This window comes from Leiobunum rupestre, chromosome 8 (genome assembly GCF_980474605.1).
Source record: "Leiobunum rupestre chromosome 8, qqLeiRupe1.1.hap1, whole genome shotgun sequence".
Classification (NCBI taxonomy): domain Eukaryota; kingdom Metazoa; phylum Arthropoda; class Arachnida; order Opiliones; family Sclerosomatidae; genus Leiobunum; species Leiobunum rupestre.
In genome coordinates, this window is record NC_143391.1 from 1,355,241 (window position 1) to 1,383,051 (window position 27,811).

The 27,811-nt window shown below is 32.7% G+C and overlaps 2 protein-coding genes across 2 annotated transcripts; both read left to right on the forward strand.

Moving 5' to 3' along the window:
- Nucleotides 1-16,833: 16,833 nt before the first annotated feature.
- LOC149931643 (uncharacterized) lies at nucleotides 16,834-18,333 on the forward strand. Its single transcript, XM_090156521.1, has one exon. The coding sequence runs from the start codon at nucleotides 16,834-16,836 to the stop codon at nucleotides 18,331-18,333; it is 1,500 nt and encodes a 499-aa protein (XP_090012647.1).
- A 168-nt stretch (nucleotides 18,334-18,501) lies between these two features.
- On the forward strand, nucleotides 18,502-19,463 carry LOC149931644 (uncharacterized). The gene is made up of 3 exons (XM_090156538.1): nucleotides 18,502-18,592; nucleotides 18,841-18,988; nucleotides 19,049-19,463. Exons 1-3 carry the CDS (start codon nucleotides 18,502-18,504, stop codon nucleotides 19,461-19,463), a joined length of 654 nt encoding a protein of 217 aa, XP_090012664.1.
- The last annotated feature ends 8,348 nt before the right edge of the window (nucleotides 19,464-27,811 follow it).

Genomic DNA, 27,811 nt, shown 5'->3' on the forward strand with positions numbered 1-27,811 from the left:
AATGTTCTTGGGTTAAGTCGCGAGGCGAATTTTATGCCACAACACCGAAAACATTAATATTTAAATTCATATTCCTATTTCCGGAGTAAAATAAAAATACCATATAAAAAAATTAAATTAAATATAATATAATATAATAAGAGAGAAAAAATCTAACAAACAAAACAGAGGAAAAAACACTTTTGGATTCAGTTTCAATTCAGCCTTAGAAAGATTTGTTTAAAAAAAAACAAAGGAAAAAAGTATACAATATTTATATACATTACAAATTATATATGTATTTTACAAAGTAGGGCCATTTTTAACAAATTCTCGGGCGGTTTTTTTTAGTTACTTAGACCAATACTAGTTGACGCATTAAGTTTGTTGAAGAGTCTCGTTCCTTTGCGAAATATGAAATTTAGTTTGAGGCTGTCAGTCAGTTTTCTGCAGCCTCTGTTCATCAAGCCTTTATTCGATACGTAACTCTTGGAATTGGATTAGATACGATAGCGCAATGGTATGGCAATTGTAAAGAGGGTGCCTTAACTGTGGGTACTTGTGCTCACGTTAGTAGCCTCATTTGGTACCTTGGCTATCGACGGCACGAAGAGTGTGGCAACTGGTATCAATCTAAATTGCGCCTGGTTTGCGAAGATGCCGCCCAATTGGACGATTTACCTAACATTGTTAAAATATTTTCACGTCATCTGTCACTCAAATTATTAATTACTTGTTATCATAAATTGCTAAATTAACAACAGCATAGTATTGCGTTATTATTGCTCCTAGTGTCTTGACTTATCCGCAAAGCAAAGACTATCACACGAAGCTGTATAATCACGGACTGTAAATTTTAGAGGACCGGTATTCCCGAGTTATTTTACGCCCCGTTCACCGATCAGGCTGACGGAAGTCGCTCAAGGTCATAAACTAAAGCGCTTGTATTTCGGTCGGCCAGATTTCCAGATAACAGGCGTGAGGGGGGGGGGACTAGCTCTATGCCTGGTACAAATGACCTTGACGGACTCTCTCTCTATTTCGAAGTGATTGATGCACGGGGAAACCAAAATTCTACAGGGGAAGGCAACGCTTTACTCGTCCTCTAAAATTTACAGTCCGTGGTATAATAGCTTTATAGTCTTTACACAGCCCCTAGAGATTTGTTTTTCCTGTACAGAAGATGTGCCCGTGAAATTTAACATTTCTATACTGGCGTTTTCATCTATTTTTGGTATTCCGGGGCCATTTTTTTACATATTTTATTTCGTCGTACGCGCCAAACCCATGGCTGTTACAAAACGAAACCCTCCCAAAATCTTTATTTGCCCTTTATACATAACTGTTCCAAATTTCAGCGGGATTCGTGTGGGGGATGACAGTTTACTCCGACTTTGAAGAAGACCCCTCCACCTATCTTTAGCATTATGGAAGATACCCTCCAAAGGCTATTCTCCGGAGATAAATGATATTAATGAACAGATTTTGCGTGAAAAGAGCGTAAATACTATTACAGATGACAACCATACCAGACATTTTTAAATAATGATAAGATTATTTTTAACATTACTTGACCCAGAAGTCTACCTGATGTTACGGGTCTTCTTTCTAATCGACTGCTTAGAAGATAATGAATTTCTAGCGTTGGCCACTAGGTGACTTTATGTAATTTGAAAACGCTAATTTATTTCTAAAATATAGAAGATTATTTGAAATCTCGGCTTTCGCGTGATGTACTTTAGGATCATAATATTTACGTCGTTACATTACAGGAAGCAAATAGCCTGGTCATATCCCGCGCTGAAATATTTATCCCTCTCTCTTTTTTCTTGGTATTAATGATAATCATAATTTAGCGGAACTGGTAGGATTGAATCACGTCAATCTCTTCTTAGACATTCTTCCGCGCGTTATTAATAATGTTTTTCCGTTGAGTGCGATTAACGAAATAGCCGTCGGAAAAGTCGGGATGATGGCCAAAGAAAATTGCCCGTTTGGGGTGGTTGACCTGGAAGCGAACTAGATGGCGCTAGTCGACGAGCGAAAAAGGCCTGGAAATAGCGTAGACGTCGACTTTCAATATCCAAGTAGCATTCCGTCACAATCTGGGGCTCATTATCCATACTTGATTCGTATAGGACGTCTCTCCTTAAGCGTACCGTAGGGTGGCGCTGGGGTCGTATATCGGCCCGGCCGACACCGGCCTTCTAACTATCGGCCAGTGATTAATGGGGTGATCGGTAATGACATTAGGCAAGTTTCTCTCCGTGAACTCTTTCCCTCTCCGCCGCCTCACTCGCGATCGCGAAACTAGAGGTCTCCTTTACCGCACCCTATCAGGGCCTATCCATATAAGAATAAAGAACTAGCAATAAGATGAAAGTCTATGACCCATTTCTAAGGCCCAGTCAAGATTCGACATTATTTCCTTAATAGAACTCGCCCCCTCTTTGTCCTCCCCTCTAGTGCTGATTAAGTTACGGTTATGAGAATTTATTTTACCCCCCCCCTCCCCCCGCAATGAAAAAAGGGGTTTTTCATTTACGACGTTAGTAATCTAATTATCGCGTTCCGAGTTATATCGAAGTAGATGGAATTTAGATTTGGCACACAAAGATAACTCCAGCCAATAAGTGCAAGCCACGAAAGTTATAGACTGCGTTAGATGGCGCTCTTTGGTGTCGCGCTCTTGCAAACTGAAGAGCTCTTCGCGACTCGTCTAATACTTTTTCCAATAATTGCCGTATTATATTCTCCCCCAAAATGTCTTTTCTCATATAAAAAAGAAAGGGCTCGCCCTTGGATTAACCCGATCTCGGTCGCTCGTTCGCTCGTTGCTGATTTTTCCGCCTCCTTGTCCCGCTAGATGGCAGTGTAAGACCTTAGGTGGAGTAAGGGATATCGAATTTTCTAGGTAAAACGGTTGTTATTTGAGTTTTAAAACATCGTAACTTAGAAAATCAAGTATTGAGGAAATCTAATTTTTAAATATTTAAAAATGTATTATTATTATTTATTATTAAATTTTCAATTTATTTATATATTTATTTACTTACCCACTTATTTATTTATTATCTTATTGTTCGTATGACCAAAGTATCTAATCAATTTATCTAACAGTCTTCCTCAGAATCGTAAAATAATTGTGTTCAAATGAAAAAGTAATTTTAAATGCTTTCTGGGAATATGACATTGGGAATATATGGCTTACAAGCTAGTAGATATGCATCCATGGTTTGGCGGGAAATTCTTATAGGTCTATTGATCATTTTCAAAACTTATTGAATACTTATCTCGCAAAATATATATTAGTATCTTATACTTCTTTCTGTGTATATCACTCTTATGATCTCGATGGATATTTTGCTCGAAAGATAAATATTATGTAAAAAGGATGTCCAAGTCAGCGATATTTAGTAAATGCAATCTTGATCTTCGAAAGGTTTACCACTAAAAAATACTTAAATCATATATAATAAAAATTAACTGCTATAAATGTGGCCATCTGGTACTTGAGAATGGTGATTTCGACCTAATAAATGCTTCAATGTAGTCGGAATATGTCAATTTAAGGGGAAAAAACAATTTTTCACTTCAGGCATCGAAGTTATGGCGGCTACCTGTAAAAACTATTATGCGAGGAATTTGGGTGAAATTTAGTACGTTATGGGAATTGAACCATTAATAGCTTAATACCGAGTTACTATGTTTTTATTTTCAGGTATAGTTTTCATTTTCAGTACGAGCCGAGGCCGCAGATGGGTGATTTTAGTAGAGAGGATTTAACTTTAGTATATCGCGTATGCCGCGGTTTATTTGGCCATCCAATTATGGCGCGCAGATTCCAAAACCTTGGTTACTACTTAGAGTTGGCTCCCTTCCCAGCGAATAATAAGGATTAATTTATTTTCCTTCAGGATCAAATAAATAAAATATCGGGAAGAAAAAATATCGGGAAGAAAATCAGACAAAAAACATAATTTGAGTACGTACATCCGACTTCGATTATTTTGTCTTATACTAAGAATTTATTTATTTTATATTAAGAGAAAATGTTGCGACGATGCTCGGGCATCATGAAATAATGAATCACAGCCACGAGCGTTGAAAGGAAAAACGGATGTCGGATGACGTCAGATTTTGAGAACTAATGAGGTACCAAAATGTTTTTTGTAGGGCGAAGGAGCATAGTTTTCGACCATGAGAGGTTAGGCAGTAACGCTTAAATCTTCTTCATAATATATAGTCCTCCCTAACTTCAAACAAATGCACTCTTGATTGTAATAATCTTTCGCGAAGCTACTACCTTCCTGTAACGAAGCGATGTTGTTGTTATCAAACAATCTATTAATTAACTATTGTCTTGCCTCTATCAGCGACTGTTATGAAAAATCAACTCATCTGTAATTATATCCAAAACAATAAAGGCACTTGTTACCTTTTTAAATTATAGTAATCAGATCGACTTTACTTACTAATAGGACAAAGTAATTTTAAGAAAGATTTAAAGGGGGAGTCAATCAAAGATCAGATATTAATTATATTTTAGATTTAGAGATATAATTTAGAAATAATTAAAAAAAAAAGATATATTTTAGGTTATTTTATAAATATTTGAAAATAATTGTAATCAATTTTCGTCACCATTTCGTAAATTGATGTACATATTTATCTGTTTTAAATGTTTATATTTTAAAATCCTTTGCTTAAATTTGACCTGATAGGTAACGTATAATCAGATTCTAGAATTTTGTTATGAAAAGCTTATATTTGGCTCTGTTGTTGTCTTGAGTGTTGACATTCGGAAAGCCGTCGTCTGCTACACTGTAGTAACCATATAAAAAACTTTCCAGCAGTTTTAAATAATTAATGTTTAACTTTTAATCCGTTTTTTAACAAAATTATCATTGGCTTATTATGTATTGAATTAAAATAGTGAATATATAAACGGTTAAGGAGTTTACTACAGTTATTTTTAAACATTGATGATTGAAACTCAAATATACTTTATTATTTAAATAATTAGAAAAAAATTTCACTAAATCTTAAATATCATTAATATCTGATCCTTTATAGGACACAACTTTAACCCTCCCCGTCCTTTTTACTGCTTTAGTAAAACTATTTTTGTTTTAATATTTTTCTCTTTATTCTGATCTACAGGTCAAATTTTGTCCTTTATTCGTTAAACAAAATGCCTAGGAAAATTAAATTAAATAAAATAAATGTGAAAATTATACACCTGAAAATCGAGAAAAATTGTTTTTACAACACTTGAATTTATTTGTAGACGTACTTAATGGCCTAGCGAGCAAAGGAAAGGACTATTGACTTGAAATCTTGCGTATGAGAGTTTTTAAGATAACTAGGTTTGTAGGTTTTGTAATTTCTCCATAATTTGGCTAAGAGTAAGAGAAGTTTATTTTCACTAGCTTGGCCCAAAAGTTGTATAGTATATTCAACTAACACGTTAATCCTTGTAAATAACTAAATATCACTAACTCTTAAAGCATTGATATTTTTACCGTGTTACGCTTAAATGCCCAAACACTTAACTGACAAGAAAATTTACTCTATATTTACTGTATTTCATCCCAGTAATTAAAAATATTTACTATATTTCATCCCAGTAATTAAAAATATTTACTATATTTCATCCCAGTAATTAAAAATATTTACTATATTTCATCCCAGTAATTAAAAATATTTACTATATTTCATCCCATTAATTAAAAATATGTACTATATTTCATCCCAGTAATTAACAAGTTAAAAATATACCTCTCCTCGGAAGAATAGTCCCTAGTGGTATTAATTTTTCGAGATAACTCTTTAACATATATCTTTGCAATTTAGAGTTATTTGTTAAAAATGTTATCCCAGTTCTATCCCGCCCGGTATAAAATTTTAATTATAATTAAAATAATTGAGAGGAAACGACCAATTTTAATTTATTCAGAATATCATAAGTTAAGTAGTTACAACAGTGAGTTAGACGTACTAAAACAATGCACAATTGACTTTAACCCTATTTACGGTACAAGTTTAGCAGATAAATATAATACGAAGCCAATTTTAATGAAAGAAATATCTACAGAGGGTATTTGTATTTTTGTCGCTCATTTTTTAACGCTCATTTTATTTCAACGTTCGCCCGATCAAGATACCGTAGATATCTGGTAGTGGACGACTCGTAGACTGTCAGAACCTGTTGACGTTGTGACACATACCGCATGAAAAAGACCAAAACCGTCCAATTTCCAATATCATATAATGACTCGCACACCCAGGATATCAATGACTGCATTAGGAATCGTAGATATCCAAATATCCACACCAACAAAAAACTTATTAACAAGAAGCGAAAAACTTACCATTCACAAAGCACAGAAAGCCACTTGACTAAACGTATATCAATAAATGACCGTAGAGGGAATAGTTAGGGTTCTTTATAAATAAACACAAACGAACCCAATTGATGAACTGCATTAAACATCTTAATCAGCCGAGAAAACGTTTAAAATAAATTACGACCGAGTTGAACACCAGACCAACTCGATATGTTGTTAATAAATGAATTATTAAGCTTGAAAACCAATACGCTAAACCTAATAGATAAGAATATACGACTGAAAAAACTAAATAAATTACAAAAACCTAACGGGTTCTACCCTTTATCTTATCTGCTGACTGCGCTAAAACAAGATTTGACCATTAAATTTTTTGAAAATGCGACGTATACACTTTGAAGGTTCCGTCAAAAATTATCCTTTCCCAAACGTAAAGGTTCTCAAAACATTAATACACAAAAAATAAGTAAAAAGGTTCCTCCAAAAAATGAACCATTTTGCGGAAGAAGTAAATAATTTTAAAAGAATAAAAGATAAAACAAATATACAACCGCAAAAATAAAACGTCAAATAATAGAAGAAACAATCTTAAACTCCATTCATTAAAATAAAACGTCAAATAATAGAAGAAAAAAATCTTTAACTCCATTCATTAAAAAAACACTAAACAAAAGTACCAAATTGAAATAAAGCAACTTATTATATTAAACAAGATAAAGTCTTTATAATTTTTTCGTTCTGTGGTAGACCGCTCGACTGCCTAACTGAACGGCCCGGGTTCGAAACCTGGGTGACGCATTTGTTTTTAAACAAATGAGAAATCGCTAAATTAGAATTTCTTCGATGCAATAATTTAAATCTTTCACGAAATCTTGCTCTATTTCAATTAAACCAAAATTTCATGCTCTATTAAATACGCTTTCGATAAAGCTGAAGTCTAATTTTCAATTAAACGTAATAAGTGTCGGTGGTTCTGTGGTAGAACGTCCACCTGTCAAACAGGCGGTCTCGGGTCCGAAACCCGCCCGATGCGATCGCAAATTGATACTAAGACGAATATCGTGAACAATTGGTGGAAACCCTGCCATTGGATGTTGAGAGGTAGCATTACACTCAGCACTCGGTCCGTCCCAAAAGTCAATAAGAAAGAGTTGGAGAGTTACCACCCGTACATACACACCACAAACTCAACACCCACAAACGTCATAACAATAATACAACATTACTACCCTACACATAAACATTACAATAGCGAAATATCCAAACTACTGAATTAAACCTGTCGTGACGGCGAGCGTTGACGAAAAAAAAACCACCAAACCAACCCCGACTGCAAATTAACCCGTTAACGCTCACCGTCCCACGGTGGTTTTGCAAACACGGTTTTTCGACTTTGTTCCCTAATTACTAGCAACTGCGAACGCAGAGATCTCGAGAAACTGCGTACGCAGTGATTACACTTTGCACCGAAAATGCGAACGCGTTCGCAGGCCTGACAGACCCACAGACAGACACGGTCGTTGTATAACCCCTCCTAGGGGACTTTGTCCCCTCGGAGAGGTAAAAATATTTACTATATTTCATCCCAGTAATAAAATATATTTAATAAATTTCATCCTAGCAATAAAAAATATTTACTATATTTCATCCCAGTTATTTAAAAATATTTACTATATTTCATCGGTAGTGTAATAATGGGGTTCCTGGCGGTTAACATACTAATAATGATAGCGCGAAATTTGGGAGCCATGTTATGGTACTATTTTCCCGTGAACCTAATCTATGATTAGCGGGCATTTGTTGTTTTATTAAGGATTTAGGCTTTGGTTGGCGGCCATTTTGTTTTCTAACATGTTTAGTCCTCTAGAGGGCATTTGGATTTTGTTCAGAGGTATCTAGGCTTTAGTTGGCAGCCATTTAGATTTTTTCTTACTGTGTTTAGGGTTGACAATTCATTTGTTGGCTGTGGGATAAATAAGCTTAAAATTAAATAAAAAAATCGGTTTCTAGCATTATTCTTTATTAATACCAGGCAATTATTTTAATACAAACCAATTAAACTAGATATTAAAATTAAAATTTATATTACTAAATGTGTAATGACTTTATTTAATCTTTATTATTGAATGATGCAATTCGGTAATTTCCAAATGCTAGTGTTTCAATCCCATCTATAACATATCTCTTACTATCAAAAGGACCTAACGCGATTTTAGTAGAATTTGTTGTAAATAGCTCATGATTTTGTGATACTATTTTATTTGTGTTCGCTAACGTTATGCGTTGCGTAAATAGACATTCCCGATAGCAGTTATGTTTTAGATTTTTCTTGACAAAACGTCTATCAACACCATTGGCAGTATTATTATCTTCACCCTCACTCTGCAGCGAATACATTTTTGGTTTTAGACCAACGAAAGAGAGGCCAAGTCTGCCACACAATTCATCTTTCATTAATCCGAGTTGTTTTTGTTAGTTTAAATAAATAGTTTATGATCTTCAGGATAGTCTGAAAAATCATAAAGATGGGTAGACGTTGCCATGTCGTTGTAAACATCATCGGTCTGAATCAGATAACATAGTGAATCAGTGTCTGTGAAACACAGTTTTGAATTTGATCCATAGCGTTTCATTATCTCAGTATAATGAAATTCGTACATGCAGGTTTTGCTGACATCAAGGATACTAAATTCAACATATATTGGCTGATTAAGCAGAATCCTAATACAAAATAACTTGAAATAGTACACAAAATTCTTACAAAATAAATTATTTCATTACTTTTTCTTAGTAATTTCTATTCCTACGAGATTTTCATTATAAATTCTAGCTCTAGTGAACCGAGGTGATGAGCACGTTCGTTGTACTTGTGTTTCATTATGACCTAGTTGGATGTCTCGGTGTTTCCGAAGATACTCCATGGTTTTTCCTACAAATAATTTTTTTCTTTAAGAATTAAAGGTATATTTATATATATATATATATATTTTTAATAATTATCAACTTACCAAAGAAAGCGTTGTTCATAAGTTTGAAAAATGACTTGAGGAACTCATCTTTTGCTTCATTTCGACGCTGAGTGTTGAATTCTATATACTTCTTAATCCATGGGCTTTGATTGAACTTTACACCTTGGTGTACTTTAGTAAGGCGAAGACCAAGCAATAAGTATAATTTTAAATTTCTGTAGTGGATAATATAGTTATTCCTATTTTCTAAAGTTGGTGTTAGCTTTGGTTGATTCTCCATAAATTTTGCACCGATAATCTGCAATTGCTTTAAAGAATACGCAGATAGTTCTTCCTGTTTGACAGCTTTTCTAATCGGAGCGAGTGGATATTCATCATGCAGATCGTGAATTTCCTGAGGGTACTCCAAATCAACTTCTAGAATATAGCCTTCTGAACTATCATCCCCGACTTTTATTACATCAAACGAATCTATTTCTTCTTGATCCATCCACTGGAATCCATCTGTAGGCATATGCTGACTCATTGCCCACCCATAAAGATTAACAGCGTCGAAATACATTAGATATGACCTTGGTTTTGAGGAATCATAGTTGTCCGTGTATTTATTATTAGCTTCAGCGAAGCGCAGAGAAATCATAGAAATTCCTCCTCTAATGCCGTCCTCAATGAAAAGATATTGATCGACATCAGTCAAGAGCTCCAGCTTCACACCAGCCATCAAAAGACACGCTTGCCAAGCTAATCCTGGAGAATTGTACACTTAGCAGGGGTCTAGACTATAGTATTGCATACTTAGATTCCTAAAGCTTTCGAAGACGTCAGCGAGCAGAAGCGTATCAGTTAGCACGTAAAGATTTTGGTATTCCTCAAGATTATTTAGGTTAAATGTTTCCCAGATTAATTGAGCGTAGTCATAGTCCTCTTGAGATATATGCTCATTGGTAAGACTATTGAAAAATTCTTCCTTGGGAGGGAGTGACGATTCTTCAAACCTTTTGAATCCATCCATCTACTCATATGGGAAAACCCCCTTTCTGGTCAAACTTTCGGCATTGTCCTTGAAATGCTCAACAAGCAACGGAAAAGCATTTGAACCTTGAACTCGGAGATTAGCAATCAAGGACGCATTTAGAAACTGTAACGAGTCCAAAAATCGCAACCTTCCTAATGTGAAAGTTAAATATTTTTCTATATTGTGTGGTATGCAAGTAATCCGACGGTTTTTGAAGCATCCAAGACTCTCCATTATTATATGCGAATCATAATTCCGCAAGTTATGTATCACGACCGGAATGTGGAAGAGAGGTTTTCTCTTGATGTTACAAGAATTATGAGCAGCCCCTAAAAATAGTCCGGTACGATGTTCGTGGTCTCGAACTTTTCTGTCACTATCTTCAAACTTTTTTCGGCAAATATAGCAATTAGTACAGGAGTCGAATTTTCTCTGTTCCTCCACCGATAGATTCATGGGAATGTTAATATGCATTATCTCCAATAGTTAACTTTCTTCCTCTTGAAGACAATGCTTTGAAGCATTATTTCCACTGTAAACCACGGACTGCTTGATCAATTTTCCCTCGGGACCAATTATTACGTACGCAAAACCGGAAGGACGATGTTTCCCAACATTGGTTGTACTTGACTTCGCTGGATCTGGCTTAGGAGTCTCAATTTTCTCAATAAAACATTCAAAGTCGGCCTATATGACGTAATCAACTCTCGTTTGCATAACATGCTTGTTGAATGTCAGCCATTTTTCATTCTCATCAGGTAATTCAACCCTCATAGGACCATAAGCTTTGCAATATTTCATATGATTTTCCAATATTCCTTGGCTTGAAAGTCTTTGTAGACAGTAATGACATTAAAAGCAAGCTGTCTTGTGCTTTGTTTGGGAAAATAGTAGCTTGTTTCAGTTCTTCACCAACACAAAGTGCTTTTTGTGTTCATTTGCTACCAACAACAAATTTACCCTTCTAACTTCATCGCATATATTTTCGATAACATAAAGCGGATATATTACATTCTCATATCCAAAAATGTTGACTGACAGATGGTTCTGCTTCTCAAACTTTCTAACTTGTTTTATCTCCATTGGTAAACTAATACCACTGAGATCAAGCTCATTCTCATATTGAAAGTATTTTCTTACTAAATGGCCATCTTTTTCCACTGGATGTAAAGCTGCCAAAATAGACCACAAGAAGCGCTTGCTGTCCTCATTTTGAATATTTATTAGTGCTTTCTTATCCCGCAACTCCTGGGGGAGGGGAATGAAGCTGGAACCTTTAAAGAGATCATTTTATTATCTAAAATATGAACCTAAATTAAATGAAGGTTCTTGCCATTTAGTGGTTTATAGGGAACCAAGGTTAATTCTCCATACAAAAGTTCTTCAAGGGTCCATCCGCTGCCTTCTCTCTCGTACTTCTGCATTGATTTTTCTATTTTCGCGAAGGCTTCGGACATCTGAGCGTCTAGTATATCTCCCCGGAGAGTGGTGAAAGCTGTGCTATGAAAATACGGTGACGTTTCTACAAGAACTCCTCCCTCGGTGTAAACCGTTGCCTAGGAGTATCGTCCTTGAAGACTTATATACCATTTTAAACAACGCCATGTTTCCAATTGATTTAAAAGAATATCTCCAAATCTTGCGGAAGCTTGAGAGGAGAAGTTATTAATATTTTTCAAATCATCATCACCACTGGGAAATATCTTATATTTTGAAACAGTTCCACTCAATGCACGAGTTATAGTCACATCGACATCAGGATGGAATTCATCATCTGGTGGAATAGGGTAACGGTTTCCAGTCATCTTCTGTGAAGCGTGAACCTCGTCTCTATGTTTGTTAAACTCGGTTCTCATGTTGAATGACTTATTGCAGTTAATACAATTATATCTAAAAGCCCCACAAAATATATATTTTATCACGCTTTCGAGAAAAATTTTTAAATAAAAATCAGCGACTTACCGGGGTTTCTTATAATCTGGCATAGATATATTATGTCGACGCTTGTGACGACTTAGGCTAGATGCGTAACGGAAGTCACTACCACATTCATCACACAGGAAAACTTTACCACCACTTCTATTATACATTGCTAATTCTAGAATATAAATACCAAGAAATGTTCCAAAAAGTATGGAATTAAAACCATTTTTTTTTCTTGTTTAATTAAATACAAGTTTTAAAATTAGAATTGCTACATTGAATTGAATATTTATACTTCAAACAAAACCTGCATTTGAAATTATGAAACCTAAAAATAAAAATATAACAAGGTATTCAAATCAGTTAAAAAAATTAAAATAGTTGCATTATATTTTTATATTACTTTCTTAATTACAGCGATGTTTTAAAAGTAAACCTAAATTCTATAAAAAGTAAGATGTTTTTTTTTCTAAAAAAAAACTTTATCTAGTGATAAAACTATTTAAATAGATGCTTTGGTGACAATGGCAAATATTATACAAAATACTAAACTATCAAGTGTTATCAAAAATTCAATTGCTATAATATTGTTATTGTTTGTACTCGAACCTTTTTTGGTCTTATCTAGCGATAAAACTATTTTAATACATGCTTTGGTGCCATCTATCGATGGCAATGGCAAACATTATACAAAATACTAAATTATTAAGTGTTATCAAAATTTTTATTGCTATATTATTTTTATTGTTTGTACTTGGACCCTTTTTTGTATTTAATATAGCTTAATATATGAAGAAAGTAAACACATTACTCTCATATAAAGCGTAATTATTTATATAGTATATAATAAAATAATAATAACAGTAACAATCAGCTAGGCTAATACCCAAGGCACCACCTTAGGCCCAAGTCATCTAGCGACTTATAATGCCTTTAAACAGGTGGCCGGGTGACAATGCGTAGGAGGGTGGTGGCAAGCCCTTCATGCCACGCGAGCCAACAGCTCCCTACACTAACTATTACCGTTAACCTCGACTAGTTTTTATGGGAAGGGCAAACCGAAGAACTCGTGGGAAAACCCCTTTAACCAGTGGGGAGAGAACTTGCAAACTCAAAGTAAATATTATACAAATACTAAACTATGAAGTGCTATTAAAATTTTAATTACTATATTATATTTATTGTTTGTACTTGAACCAGCTTAATATATGAAGAAAATAAACACATTACTTAACGCATAGAATAGAAAGCGTGATTATATAGTATATTAATTAACCCTAGTATTAAGGTTACTTTATTTACTCTATAAAGATTAAGTAAACATTCTTTACATAGGGCTCTTAGTTTAAAAAAAAGATTTGAGTATCCTTAAAGCATATAAATACATAAATATAACATTTATTTGCATAATATTTTCGGTAGAATAAATAATTTTATTCTATTGATTATACGTAAGTAGCCTTATTAAACAAACTCCGAATATTTTCGGTATTTATAATATCAATAAACTCAAAATTTTTACTTAATAAAGATTAAGTTAACATTATTTACGTAGGGCTCTTAACTAAAAAGAGTGCCTTTAAATTATACAAATACATAAGTGTAATATTTATTTGCATAATCTTTACAGTGTTTATCAGCATAACGCTAGCTAAAAATTAAGCCTGTAATAATTTCAGTTATTTAATTGGACCATTTTTTGACTAAGTTAAGATGCATTAATTTTACTCGGCCTATTATTATCTAATGATAAAATATTTATTAATCTTTAAAAATATGAAGGGTATATTAAATCATAGGCAAACAACTTTGCTACACGAAAAAAAAGCAAATAACCTTAATTTAAGTAACTTAAATAATAGTAACTAAGCTAGAAACATTGTAAAAACAAAATAAAATAATATAATATAAAACATTTAATTATATACTATTAAAATAATCATGCTGACAAATAATTCATTTAATAATAACGAGAAAATGTCTTAAGTTAACAGAAAAATTTAAAAAAGCAATAAATTATTATCAATACCACATATAGCGTAAAATTAAACTTTCTTTTGTAAATTCATCAAACCATATTATTTTTAAAAGCATGCATTTTTTAATTGATATATAAAAAAACCATATAATCTAAAACTATCATAAATGGAAGGGTTTAAAGGGTTTAAATAATAACATGTAGAAACAGTATTGCACTAACCTGAGGATAATATGAAGAGTTCAACCCAGACGTAAACTTCAAGAGAGCTCCGAGAGAGTACCTTTCACGGCAGAGGCTAATAAACAGAATGAGCTTAAGACCCCAAGTTCACTTTCTACTATACCCTATCAATAGCTCTTTCCATTTTTGGTTGCACTTTTCTACATCTCACAAACAAGAATACACTTGAAAGTGTATATGACGTATATCAAAACAGTAGTCAACACTTTAATTCGGGTTTTTTATAGTTAAATCCCAAAAGTGGTCGCTATTAGCTTATCAGATAATCTAACAAGTGCTTTGTTTTCTTTCGTCTAACAAAGTTTTTCATATAAATTGAAATATATTCCCAAAATTTTTAAGAAAAATATATGTCTATCATTACATAATTATAGACCAACTAAAATAAACGAATTTATACTAACTTCAAAAATAACTAATAAATAACTACGTGAATAAAACAAAAATCCATATAATACATAGAGACAAAGACATAAATTATTATTATTATTTGTCCTAGGATTCGAATGCGTTTAAAGCATACGAATACTTAATGTAAAATAAATGTTACATTTATATGCATGTTTTGGTAATTATATTGTCAATACACACACACAAATACAAAAACCCATAAAACGCTAGCTAAAAATTATGAAAATACTATTAAACCACTAATAATTTCAGTTATTAAATTAGTACATTACATTATTATGTATTATTTTTTAAATTAGTTAAGAATCATTAATTTTAGTTGGTCTATATTTATTATGCAATAAGAAAATATATATATTTATTTTTTCAAATTATTAAGGATATATTTAATCATAGACTAAAAACTTTGCAATTTTAAAAATTACTAAGAAAAAACTTGATAAAAATGTTTTTTATATAATACAAAAAAATATTTTGGCCTTTTAAAACATCGCTGTAATTAAGAAAGTAATATAAAAATATAATGCAACTATTTTAATTTTTTTAACTGATTTGAAGTATAAATGTATAATTAAATGTAGCAATTCTAATTTTAAAACTTGTATTTAATTTAATTCCATACTTTTTGAAACATTTCTTGGTATTTATATTCTAGAATTAGCAATGTATAATAGAAGTGGTGGTAAAGTTTTCCTGTGTGATGAATGTGGTAGTGACTTCCGTTACGCATCTAGCCTAAGTCGTCACAAGCGTCGACATAATATATCTATGCCAGATTATAAGAAACCCCGGTAAGTCGCTGATTTTTATTTAAAATTTTTTCTCGAAAGCGTGATAAAATATATATTTTGTGGGGCTTTTAGATATAATTGTATTAACTGCAATAAGTCATTCAACATGAGAACCGAGTTTAACAAACATAGAGACGAGGTTCACGCTTCACAGAAGATGACTGGAAACCGTTACCCTATTCCACCAGATGATGAATTCCATCCTGATGTCGATGTGACTATAACTCGTGCATTGAGTGGAACTGTTTCAAAATATAAGATATTTCCCAGTGGTGATGATGATTTGAAAAATATTAATAACTTCTCCTCTCAAGCTTCCGCAAGATTTGGAGATATTCTTTTAAATCAATTGGAAACATGGCGTTGTTTAAAATGGTATATAAGTCTTCAAGGACGATACTAAATGGCAACGGTTTACACCGAGGGAGGAGTTCTTGTAGAAACGTCACCGTATTTTTATAGCACAGCTTTCACCACTCTCCGGGGAGATATACTAGACGCTCAGATGTCCGAAGCCTTCGCGAAAATAGAAAAATCAATGCAGAAGTACGAGAGAGAAGGCAGCGGATGGACCCTTGAAGAACTTTTGTATGGAGAATTAACCTTGGTTCCCTATAAACCACTAAATGGTAAGAACCTTCATTTAATATAGGTTCATATTTTAGATAATAAAATGATCTCTTTAAAGGTTCCAGCTTCATTCCCCTCCCCCAGGAGTTGCGGGATAAGAAAGCACTAATAAATATTCAAAATGAGGACAGCAAGCGCTTCTTGTGGTCTATTTTGGCAGCTTTACATCCAGTGGAAAAAGATGGCCATTTAGTAAGAAAATACTTTCAATATGAGAATGAGCTTGATCTCAGTGGTATTAGTTTACCAATGGAGATAAAACAAGTTAGAAAGTTTGAGAAGCAGAACCATCTGTCAGTCAACATTTTTGGATATGAGAATGAATGTTATCGAAAATATATGCGATGAAGTTAGAAGGGTAAATTTGTTGTTGGTAGCAATTGAACACAAAAAGCACTTTGTGTTGGTGAAGAACTTAAAAAAGCTACTATTTTCCCAAACAAAGCACAAGACAGCTTGCTTTTACTGTCATTACTGTCTACAAAGACTTTCAAGCCAAGGAATATTGGAAAATCATATGAATGATTGAAAAGCTTGTGGTCCTATGATTGTTGAATTACCTGATGAGTATGAAAAATGGCTGACATTCAACAAGCATGTTATGCAAACGAGAGTTGATTACGTCATATATGCCGACTTTGAATGTTTTATTGAGAAAATTGAGACTCCTAAGCCAGATCCAGCGAAGTCAAGTACAACCAATGTTGGGAAACATCGTCCTTCCGGTTTTGCGTACGTAATAATTGGTCCCGAGGGAAAATTGATCAAGCAGCCCGTGGTTTACATTGGAAATAATGCTTCAAAGCATTGTCTTCAAGAGGAAGAAAGTGAACTATTGGAGATAATGCATATTAACATTTCCATGAATCTATCGGTGGAGGAACAGAGAAAATTCCACTCTTGTACTAATTGCTATATTTGCCGAAAAAAGTTTGAAGATAGTGACAGAAAAGTTCGAGACCACGAACATCGTACCGGACTATTTTTAGGGGCAGCTCATAATTCTTGTAACATCAACAGAAAACCTCTCTTCCACATTCCGGTCGTGATACATAACTTGCGGAATTATGATTCGCATATAATAATGGAGAGTCTTGGATGCTTCAAAAACCGTCGGATTACTTGCATACCACACAATATAGAAAAATATTTAACTTTCACATTAGGAAAGTCGCGATTTTTGGACTCGTTACAGTTTCTAAATGCGTCCTTAGACTCCTTGGTTGCTAATCTCCGAGATCAAGGTTCAAATGCTTTTCCGTTGCTTGTGGAGCATTTCAAGGACAATGCCGAAAGTTTGACCAGAAAGGGGGTTTTCCCATATGAGTATATGGATGGATTCAAAAGGTTTGAAGAATCGTCACTCCCTCCCAAGGAAGAATTTTTCAATAGTCTTACCAATGAGCATATATCTCAAGAGGACTATGACTACGCTCAATTAATCTGGGAAAAATTTAACCTAAATAATTTTGAGGAATACCAAAATCTTTACGTGCTAACTGATACGCTTCTGCTCGCTGACGTCTTCGAAAGCTTTAGGAGTCTTAGTATGCATTACTATAGTCTAGACCCCTGCTATGTGTACAATTCTCCAGGATTAGCTTGGCAAGCGTGTCTTTTGATGACTGGTGTGAAGCTGGAGCTCTTGACTGATGTCGATCAATATCTTTTCATTGAGGACGGCATTAGAGGAGAAATTTCTATGATTTCTTTGCGCTACGCTGAAGCTAATAATAAATACATTGACAACTATGATTCATCAAAACCAAGCTCATATCTAATGTATTTCGACGCTGTTAATCTTTATGGGTGGGCAATGAGTCAGCATATGCTTACAGATGGATTCCAGTGGATGGATCAAGAAGAAATAGATTCGTTTAATGTAATAAAAGTCAGGGATGATAGTTCAGAAGGCTATATTCTAGAAGTTGATTTGGAGTACCCTCAGGAAATTCACGATCTGCATGATGAATATCCACTCGCTCCCATTAGAAAAGCTGTCAAACAGGAAGAACTATCTGCGTATTCTTTAAAGCAATTGTAGATTCTCGGGGCAAAATTTATGGAGAATCAACCAAAGCTAACACCAACTTTAGAAAATAGGAATAACTATATTATCCACTACAGAAATTTAAAATTATACTTATTGCTTGGTCTTCACCTTACTAAAATACACCGAGGTTTAAAATTCAATCAAAGCCCATGGATTAGGATGTATATAGAATTCAACACTCAGCGTCGAAAAGAAGCAAAAGATGAGTTCAGCAAGTCATTTTTCAAACTTATGAACAACGCTTTCTTTGGTAAGTTGATATTTATTAAAATTATATATATATATATATATATATATATATATATATATATATATATATATATATATATATATATATATATATATATATATATATATATATATATATATATATATATATATATATATATATTTATATATATTATATACATAAATATCATATATATATATATATAATGTATATATATATGTATATACATATATATACCTTTAATTCTTAAAGAAAAAATTTATTTGTAGGAAAAACCATGGAGAATCTTCGGAAACACCGAGACATCCAACTAGTTCATAATGAAACAGAAGTACAACGAACGTGCTCATCACCTCGGTTCACAAGAGCTAGAATTTTTAATGAAAATCTCGTAGGAATAGAAATGACTAAGAAAAAGTAATGAAATAATTTATTTTGTAAGAATTTAGTGTACTATTTCAAGTTATTTTGAATTAGGATGATGCTTAATCAGCCAGTATATGTTGGATTTAGTATCCTTGATGTCAGCAAAACCTGCATGTACGAATTTCATTATACTGAGATAATGAAACGGTATGGATCAAATGCAAAGCTGTGTTTCACAAACACTGATTCACTATGTTATCTAATTCAGGCCGATGATGTTTACAACGACTTTTCAACGTCTACCCATCTTTATGATTTTTCAGACTATCCTAAAGATCATAAACTATTTAGTGAAACTAACAAAAAACAACTCGGATTAATGAAAGATGAATTGTGTGGCAGACTTGGCCTCTCTTTCGTTGGTCTAAAACCAAAAATGTATTCGCTGCAGAGTGAGGGTGAAGATAAGAATACTGCCAAAGGTGTTGATAGACGTTTTGTCAAGAAAAATCTAAAACATAACTGATATCGGGAATGTCTATTTACGCAACGCATAACGTTAGCGAACACAAAAAAAATAGTATCACAAAATCATGAGCTATTTACAACAAAATTTAATACTAAAATCGCGTTAGGTCCTTTTGATAGTAAGAGATATGTTATAAATGGGATTGAAACACTAGCATTTGGAAATTCCCGTATTGCATCATTCAATAATAAAGATTAAATAAAGTCATTACACATTTAGTAATATAAATTATAATTTGATTATCTAGTTAAATTGGTTTGTATTAAAATAATTGCCATGTTATGAATAAAGAATAATGCTAAAAACCGATTTTTTAATTTAATTTTAAGCTTATTTATCCCACAGTCAACAAACGAATTGTCAACCCTAAACACGGTAAGAAAAAATCTAAATGGCTGCCAACTAAAGCCTAGATACCTCTGAACAAAAACCAAATGCCCTCTAGAGGACTAAACATGTTAGAAAACAAAATGGCCGCCAACCAAAGCCTAAATCCTTAAAAAAAAAAAAAAATGCCCACTAATCATAGATAAGGTTCACGGGAAAATACTACCTTAACATGGCTTCCAAATTTCGCGCTATCATTATTGGCATGTTAACCACCAGGAACCCCATTATTTCACTACTTTCATCCCAGTAATAAAATATATTTAATAAATTTCATCTCAGCAATAAAAAATATTTACTATATTTCATCCCAGTAATAATTTTAAGAAATGAAACTTCCAACAAACATTCGGCGGTCTAGAATATATTTATCGTTTCAATTTTAGTAAAAGTTATCCTTGGAACCAGCCCTAAAGCTTTAGAATTTTTGTCATACCGTACACAGTGATTCTTCAGAAGCTCTTCATTAATAATTTTTTTTAAAATATCACTTTAAATTAATTTAATAGCCACCACACCGTCAACGGATTATAGAAAATTAATATTAGATAAATTTAATTAGAAGTCAAAATGCTGGTCTCACTCACAGCTGAGATTTTCTCTCTTGGCAAAAATCAAGCGGTGTTAAAGTACAAGAAAAAAATATTTTTTATAAGTTTTAAATGTGTAATATTTAATTTTAAAGGATAATTTTTTATACGAAAGCAGAGGTTAAAGATGGATTAGAATTAAATTAAAATTGTTAATGGTAATTTTGATCTAAAAATAAATAATTAGGTATAAATAAATAAATTTCTACCAAAAATACCCATTACAAAAGCCCAATTCCTTCTGTAAAGTGACAAAAACTGGGTACAATCGTTAATCGAATCATTCAAATTATTATTTTTGCATTTTCTGGCGGAGTTGGTAACGAACTGAAATAGCGCACGTTTAAAGAATCAAAGCTTTTATCTACTGTCAACTAACTTTCTTTAAGTATGGCAATTCTGTTACGTTTCCCGTTCAAGTCGACAGTAGTAATTAAAGTTGTCAGCTTCCGTAGTGCTGTATCTTGAGCATGAGAAATGCTTTATAAAAAGGAAAAAGTCTTAATTTTTGCGGTCAGACTATCAACTTTTCTGTCTTTGGCTGTACTTATTTTCCTCATAGAAAACTTCACTGAGGCCTCTAGGACAGAGTTATTTATATTTCCGGCGCTTAAATTATGGTCAAAATTACTGTAAATCAAGTTTGCTTAGATTTCCACTTCAAAAGATCGCTTTTTTGAAAGTCGAAATCATTATTTTCAAGGTCAAAATCACCCAAATTGTTATGTTTTTATTATAATGAAATTGTAGTATATTTTTTAAAATTGGGGGGACATAAGAAAGGATAACATTTATTTTGAATAATAATATTTTCCGAGAACAAAAACTTATTTTTAAGATTTTGGTTGTTCCTAGTAAAACACATTCGGGGAATTGTAAAAACGTTTAAAACAAAAAATAAAAGCGATGCTACGTGTTAAAGTTTCATAATTTTAAAATAAAGCGTGGGCTTTTTTATATCCGAAATTTCCAAAACTATTTATTCGGGGATGACCCTTTCAAGGTCTCGTTCTGCCGCGACCGCAGCCGACAATAAAATGGACGTCGTAGGCTTCGAAAATAAATGCGCCAGAAAATGGATATGCGAAACCCAATTTGTATTTTTACTTTAGTAATAGGGGAACTTAGAATGTTCTTCTCAATTTTAAAGTAGTTTATTACTGTTAGTTTATTATAAATTTACGAATAATCCTACGTGATAATGGATCGCTTAATAATTACCTAAAATTGTTTTGACCATTACTGTTAGTTTATTTTAAATTCTCTGGATAATGGTACGACAAATATTCATTTCTAAATCCACATTTCACGGGGAGATTGAAGTTTGTGTATTGGGTAAATGCCAAGAAAATAATTTGAGTCTTGCAACGCTGTAAATTTTGCCAATTAAGTAATCCTGGCCTGGCAGGGTCGTTTCTTTAAAATAAAAACGGCAGGCGTTTTCGGATCTTAATTCGTCTCCGTCTGTTCGACCGGTATTTTGAATTATCGACCATTGAATAAGAAACGTTTCACAAGGACATCTCACGGGCAAGATTGGCTCGTTAAATATCTAACCTCTAGATGGCGTTAGGTGTTCTAAAACACTGCGGTAAGCCTTAGATCAAAATTATTTCCACTTGTTACCTAATCCTTTGTTTATGCTATTACTGATTTTAAGTTGTTATGAGTATGTTATGATAATTTGACGGTTTTAACTGAATCTACTAATTTTTTAGCTTTCCCGAGTATTAACTTATCAAATGTTTTAGGTTCTACATTTAATAATCTTTAAAATATCATTTCTATCCTTTGGCTTTAGATTCTAAGGAAACGTCAAAATATTGAGAAGAGATCTAAACGTTCTTGAAAATCCTCTGGGTGCGTCGTTGTTCGTCCAAGTAATACCGACAGGGAACTCTGATATACAGGGGGAATTGGAAAGCGCGCGGCGAAGGGATGCCATTGTCAATCCTTTCTTATGTATCGTCGTCGACCAAGACTATTTGAATGGTTTTTACTTGAGAGCTTAAGTTAAAACAGTCGGTCAAAATGTATTCATCTCGCAAGAGTTATATTAAATATTTCAGGTAAAACTATGATATTTTTGTGAGTTATTTACTATCGATGAAAAATCCTATAAACTGATCAAAATAAAGAAAATGTATTTGTAGAGTTAAGGTAAGTCTGAGTTGTACAGAAGTGAGATAGCTCTTCCAGCTGTATTCACTCAGTGGGAAGTAGTTGAATCCACCATACATCTATTGGAACGGGCCAATATGTACCATAAAGATCTATTCAATTTTAAAAGTGCACGTGGCAAGGTATGTTTAACAGCTGATTCGAAAACATACTACACTTATGTTAGTGAAATAATGTAAAACCTTTATTAAATTCCAAAAAAGGTTAATAACTCATCTATTTAACTGATATGAAAATATACTACACTTGGATTATAGCCAAACAATGAAGAAGCTATATTATTTAAAAAAAATCAAAATAATTTACCTTTTTAACATTCATGTTTGAATTAAGGTTTTAAAAGAGGTCTTACAGAATAACATCGAAAAAAAGGTAACTCATTCCATATATTGCTTATATGTTAATGTTTAATCTAGGGTTAGTTATCACGTAAAGACCAAACACACAAAAATATGTTCCAAGTAGTCTTCGCTCGCTCTGCTAATAAGCTAAAAGTAGGGAAGTAAGTCTCTATTTCTGTCACGCATGCACCGAGCGGCAAAAATAAGCGGATTGCTCTTTAGTATTTCTTTGTTTTCTTGGAGTTTGATAAACTTTTTTCGCAGAGAGCAGATGGAAGTTGAAAAACCCTCATTTGAACAGAGAGATAAAGATAGAGAGAGATAGTATGAAAGTAGTGTAAGAACAAAGCGAAGAAAAAACCTTGGAAACTAATTAGGGATGATTTTTTTGTAAAAGCAGAGCGTACAGTTCACTTTCGGGGTTATAAAAAAATAAATTTTTATTGCAGTTGTAACGAGAAATAGGGTCGAAGAAGAAATAAAGGCCGAAAGGAGCAATCAAGGACTATGTAGAAGAAAGGTCCAATTTTAGTCTTAAATAGGGCTTTGCCAATTAAGGGCCGAAGGAGGAAACGGCGCAGTTTGTCCGCTTATCTCTCAGATAACTAACTAACTTCTCCGAGACTACTAAAAGGCCGACAACAAAATGTCAGAGTTTCCATCTGGGAATCGAGTTTTCATTTCCTGAGAAAGTCCGTTCCAATTTCGACACTTTTCCGGAAAACCCAATAGACCTAGGCTTAGTCCGCATAATTTAAACTCTGATACGTCTATACGCTTTGGGGTTAAATACCTTTTCATTAAGAACCATTTATTATCGCTGAATCGTATTGTTTCAACTCGTGTAGCACGCGCTCACCGGAAATGATCCGTAATTAATAATTCGTACCGGAAATGGCAGTGATTGAAAGGGGATGACCGAAATGGAACCCTCCTTTCATTTCCAAATCGCTTTATTATAATTTATCTCTACTGTATCATAAGTAACGTAATAGCACAAGTATTACGCTATCAGCAAATGTTTTTCTAGATCATTTTTTCACAGTGACTTAAAAAATTTGCGATTTCCGTATATGTAATCACCTTCGCTCGATGACGTTGGGTCTACAGTGGTGCTGGTTATTATTATTATTATTATTATAGTATTTAAAACGCTTCTAAAATCAATATAACGATTTCGTTGGCAATATAAATTTATAACTAATGGAAAGCAAAATTAATTATTGTAAAAACACACTCCGTCTCAAGTGGTAATAGTTTTGACATTTACATCCAAATTTCATTTGATCTAAATAAATAAAAATCAAAAATTGTAATTTTTGATTTATATTAATTTAGCTCAAATGAAATTTGGCTGACCAATAGGAAAGGAAGGAAGTAAAAGACTTCTAAATTTCCTGATTATGGATTCCTTAATTCTTCTATTAATGTATCAATTACCAAAACTGTTGGTTGTAAGAAAAACAGACTAGGCTACTACGGTGTTATTTTACTTATGATATTGCGCTCAAATATTTCGGAAATTCCCTTCTTTCTATCAGCCCCTTTTGGAATCGTACTAACAAGGAGACGACCCGAGGTGTAACATACCGATTTGGTATGGTATCAGGGGTTTGGTTGACCTTATTGTAGCTTCAAAACCCTAAATGGAAATGTCTCTATAATCAACCGTTTTGCTATGGCAACCAAAAATGTTTTCGACAACACAAAATGGAAATTTTCCCAAAGAAAATAACATGGGAATTCGATCAATTTTAAAAATTGTAAATAAAATTAAATTTTTGAAAAAGATACAAATAGAAAATATAAATAAAACTAATGAAAACATTCTAAATTGATTAAAATTTAATTAATTTTGATCGATGTGATAAATATGGCTGAAATTGACCCAAAATGGCTAAAATTAGATAAATGTAAGAGAAAATTATTAAAATTGCAAAAAATTAACAAAATATTTCAGAAATGTTGGTAAAACAAGTAATTGTGATTAAAAATTATAAATGCTATTGAAAATTTATTGAACTTGATTTACTTTGTAAAATCGGTGTAATATCTAGAAAAAATGTTTGATTACATATTGATTAATTTGGGTCAGTTATATTTACTTGATAAAAAAATTTTCTTAATAATTTTTAAATTTAATTTAGTTTAATAATATTTTTAATGCATTTAACATTTGATAGGAAATAAAGCAAATGTCACTTTAATATTATGGGTATGTTAGTTATGTTTTTTTTTCATATTTCAATTTTCGTATTATTACTATTACTATTTTGTTTTGTATGAGAATCGGTCATAAATTAATTAAAAATGCTTTTATCAAAGCAGTTTTAAGGTAATTTATGGGGGGGGTGAGTTGGTACCTAGAAAGGTACAGATATTTCTTTAGATTTTAAGAGATATGTTTTGCAAATACTTTCAAAAGCCAAATATATTTTATTACATTTCATCAATTTTCCTCTCCTTTTCACAAATTGATATTCATATTTATCCGATGGAAATGTATATATTTTAAAACCCTTTCCTTAAATTTGAGCCTTGAAACTGTAACAAGAAACTGATAAAATATTAAAATACAAAGGAGTACGCGTGTACGTCCAGGGTTTTCTATTCGGGGGGGGGGGGGGGCTATATTGGAAATCACTCACTTTTAAAAAGTTTGAGCTTTTTCCATATGAAAATAGCGAAAAGAGAGACAGCAATATACACGTATTCCCAATAAAGAAACCTTCATACTCATAGGAAGCAGATTTTTACTTTAATAACCATATATCTGGCCCTTTGTTTTAAAACAGTCGTCTGCTACGGTGTCGTCACTAGTTTGAATTTATAAATAAGTACATAGTTATCGTAAAGTAATTATCATGCTTTTTTATTTGTATTTAATTTATATGTAAGCGAGTTTTACTTTCATTTAATTTATAAACTCTGTCTGTTAGTTTGCATTTTATAATATTTTAAAATGAAGTGGCACTTGGTTTTTATTGTTATTTTTAGGGTTTGATATTGCTTAAAACTTGTTGTACTATGCTATACCGAATAAATTAACACCAGTTTACTATTATACTGAAAATTATATATAAAAAATTTATAATATTTTCACATTAAATTAGAGTTTGAATAATGACTAACAAGATGCTAGCCTGTGGTTTGTGACTTGGGTATTAGCTTAGCTGATTATTATTTTTATTATTATTAGAATAAAAATCCTGATAAGTTCTTATCTTTTTCTGGATATTACTGGAAAACATAACACTCCCCTTATATAGTTGCAGTCTCTCTCACATCTCAATGGGTGGAGATCAATACTAAATTAATCATCAAATTATGGGCTATGTAGTTGATAATATTCTTGATTAGGAAGATTACAAAACATTTATACTGATTTAATAGTGTATTTTCTTTGGTGAGTTGCAACAAATTAAATGGTCAACTTACACGTAATCCTTTGTAATTGAATATTTTATCAGTTTCCTGATACAGTTTCAAGGCTCAAATTTAAGGAAAGGGTTTTAAAATATATACATTTCCATCTTATAAATATGAATATCAATTTGTGGAAAGGAGAGGAAAATTGATGAAATGTAATAAAATATATTTGGGTTTTGAAAGTAATTGCAAAAAATATCTCTTAAAATCTAAAGAAATATCTGTACCTTTCTAGATACTAACTGACCCCCTCCCCCCATAAATTACCTTTAAACTGCTTTGATAAAAGCATTTTTAATAAATATCTGGCTCTTTTCCCTGCCCTACAGGGCTAATTTATCGTAGAAATTATTATTGTAAATATAAGCCATAAGTAATCATTCAGTTACAAGATACAATAATAAATAACTTAATATCGTTATTTGTAGGTCACTTTGAATAAACAATTTATGTAATTGTCATTTCCGGTCACTCGGAGGTCATACCAGTTTTTTTTTGAAATTTTATAACTTTTCACTTTATAGTAAAAAAATGTTAGTTTTGTTAATGACAGATCCTACACTTTGATTCAAGCCAAAATGTAAAGAAGCAATATTAAAAATGTTGAAGACTAGAGTTTCAATTTCATAAGAATTCTTAAAATTTTATCAATTAAAGGTAGGAGCTACAGAGATATCATAAATTTCACAATAATAATTCTTGATTCGTGCCTTTCCAAATGTGTAGTTATCAAAATTCTTTAAAGTGTTGGTTGCACGAAAAATCGATAGCAATAAAAACGAATGAATGCGGGCTTGTTTTGAAGCCCTGGGCGTTCTCTATCCAAAAATGTGATTGTCGAAACAAATTTCCAAGCCTAAGTGTACTAATTTTGAGTCCGAAACTGACCCTTTTCGCGAATTTTTCTCCACCGTAGCACGAGCAATTTGCGGCAAATCGAAGCTGTATAGTTTTATTCCTAAAATAGAAGGAACTGAAGTGGAGCGATTCTGTTTACCTGTAGAAGTTTTCAAACCAGAGATTTTTAATCGTAATATTAGGCTTATTATCGAAATAAAAAATAAAAGCCTAGAAATTATCTTTTCAAATCACGCGGCGCATACATGTTTAAAAAGTGTTATTATTTGGAGAGCGCGCTTCCTAATATTTCCGTTTTCGCTCGACCTCAACACAAACAAAAATTTGAGCGCGCTCTCTAATTTTAACTGCACGATGAATCAAATTGCTCGACTCTACGGCGCACGGAGCACGAGCACCGTATAAAAATTCTGTTAGTAGAATCCCATGGTTCAATAGGGTTTTTTTTGTTTTCGTCCACGGAATTAGTAGCATCATAGTGGCATCAAGAATTTGTATGCAAGCCTAAACTCTATGTTGGGTAAAGCGACCAATGAGATAACTCGTTGTCAATGTCGTC

What these genes read in the sequence shown, in the direction of transcription:
- LOC149931643 (XM_090156521.1), top strand. Translation starts at nt 16,834, where the DNA reads ATGATTGTTGAATTACCTGATGAGTATGAAAAATGGCTGACATTCAAC.
- LOC149931644 (XM_090156538.1), top strand. Translation starts at nt 18,502, where the DNA reads ATGTATATAGAATTCAACACTCAGCGTCGAAAAGAAGCAAAAGATGAG. An exon ending in TATGAACAACGCTTTCTTTG is followed by an intron (nt 18,593 to 18,840) that starts GTAAGTTGATAT and finishes ATTTATTTGTAG; the next exon opens with GAAAAACCATGGAGAATCTT. An exon ending in ATAGAAATGACTAAGAAAAA is followed by an intron (nt 18,989 to 19,048) that starts GTAATGAAATAA and finishes ATTTTGAATTAG; the next exon opens with GATGATGCTTAATCAGCCAG.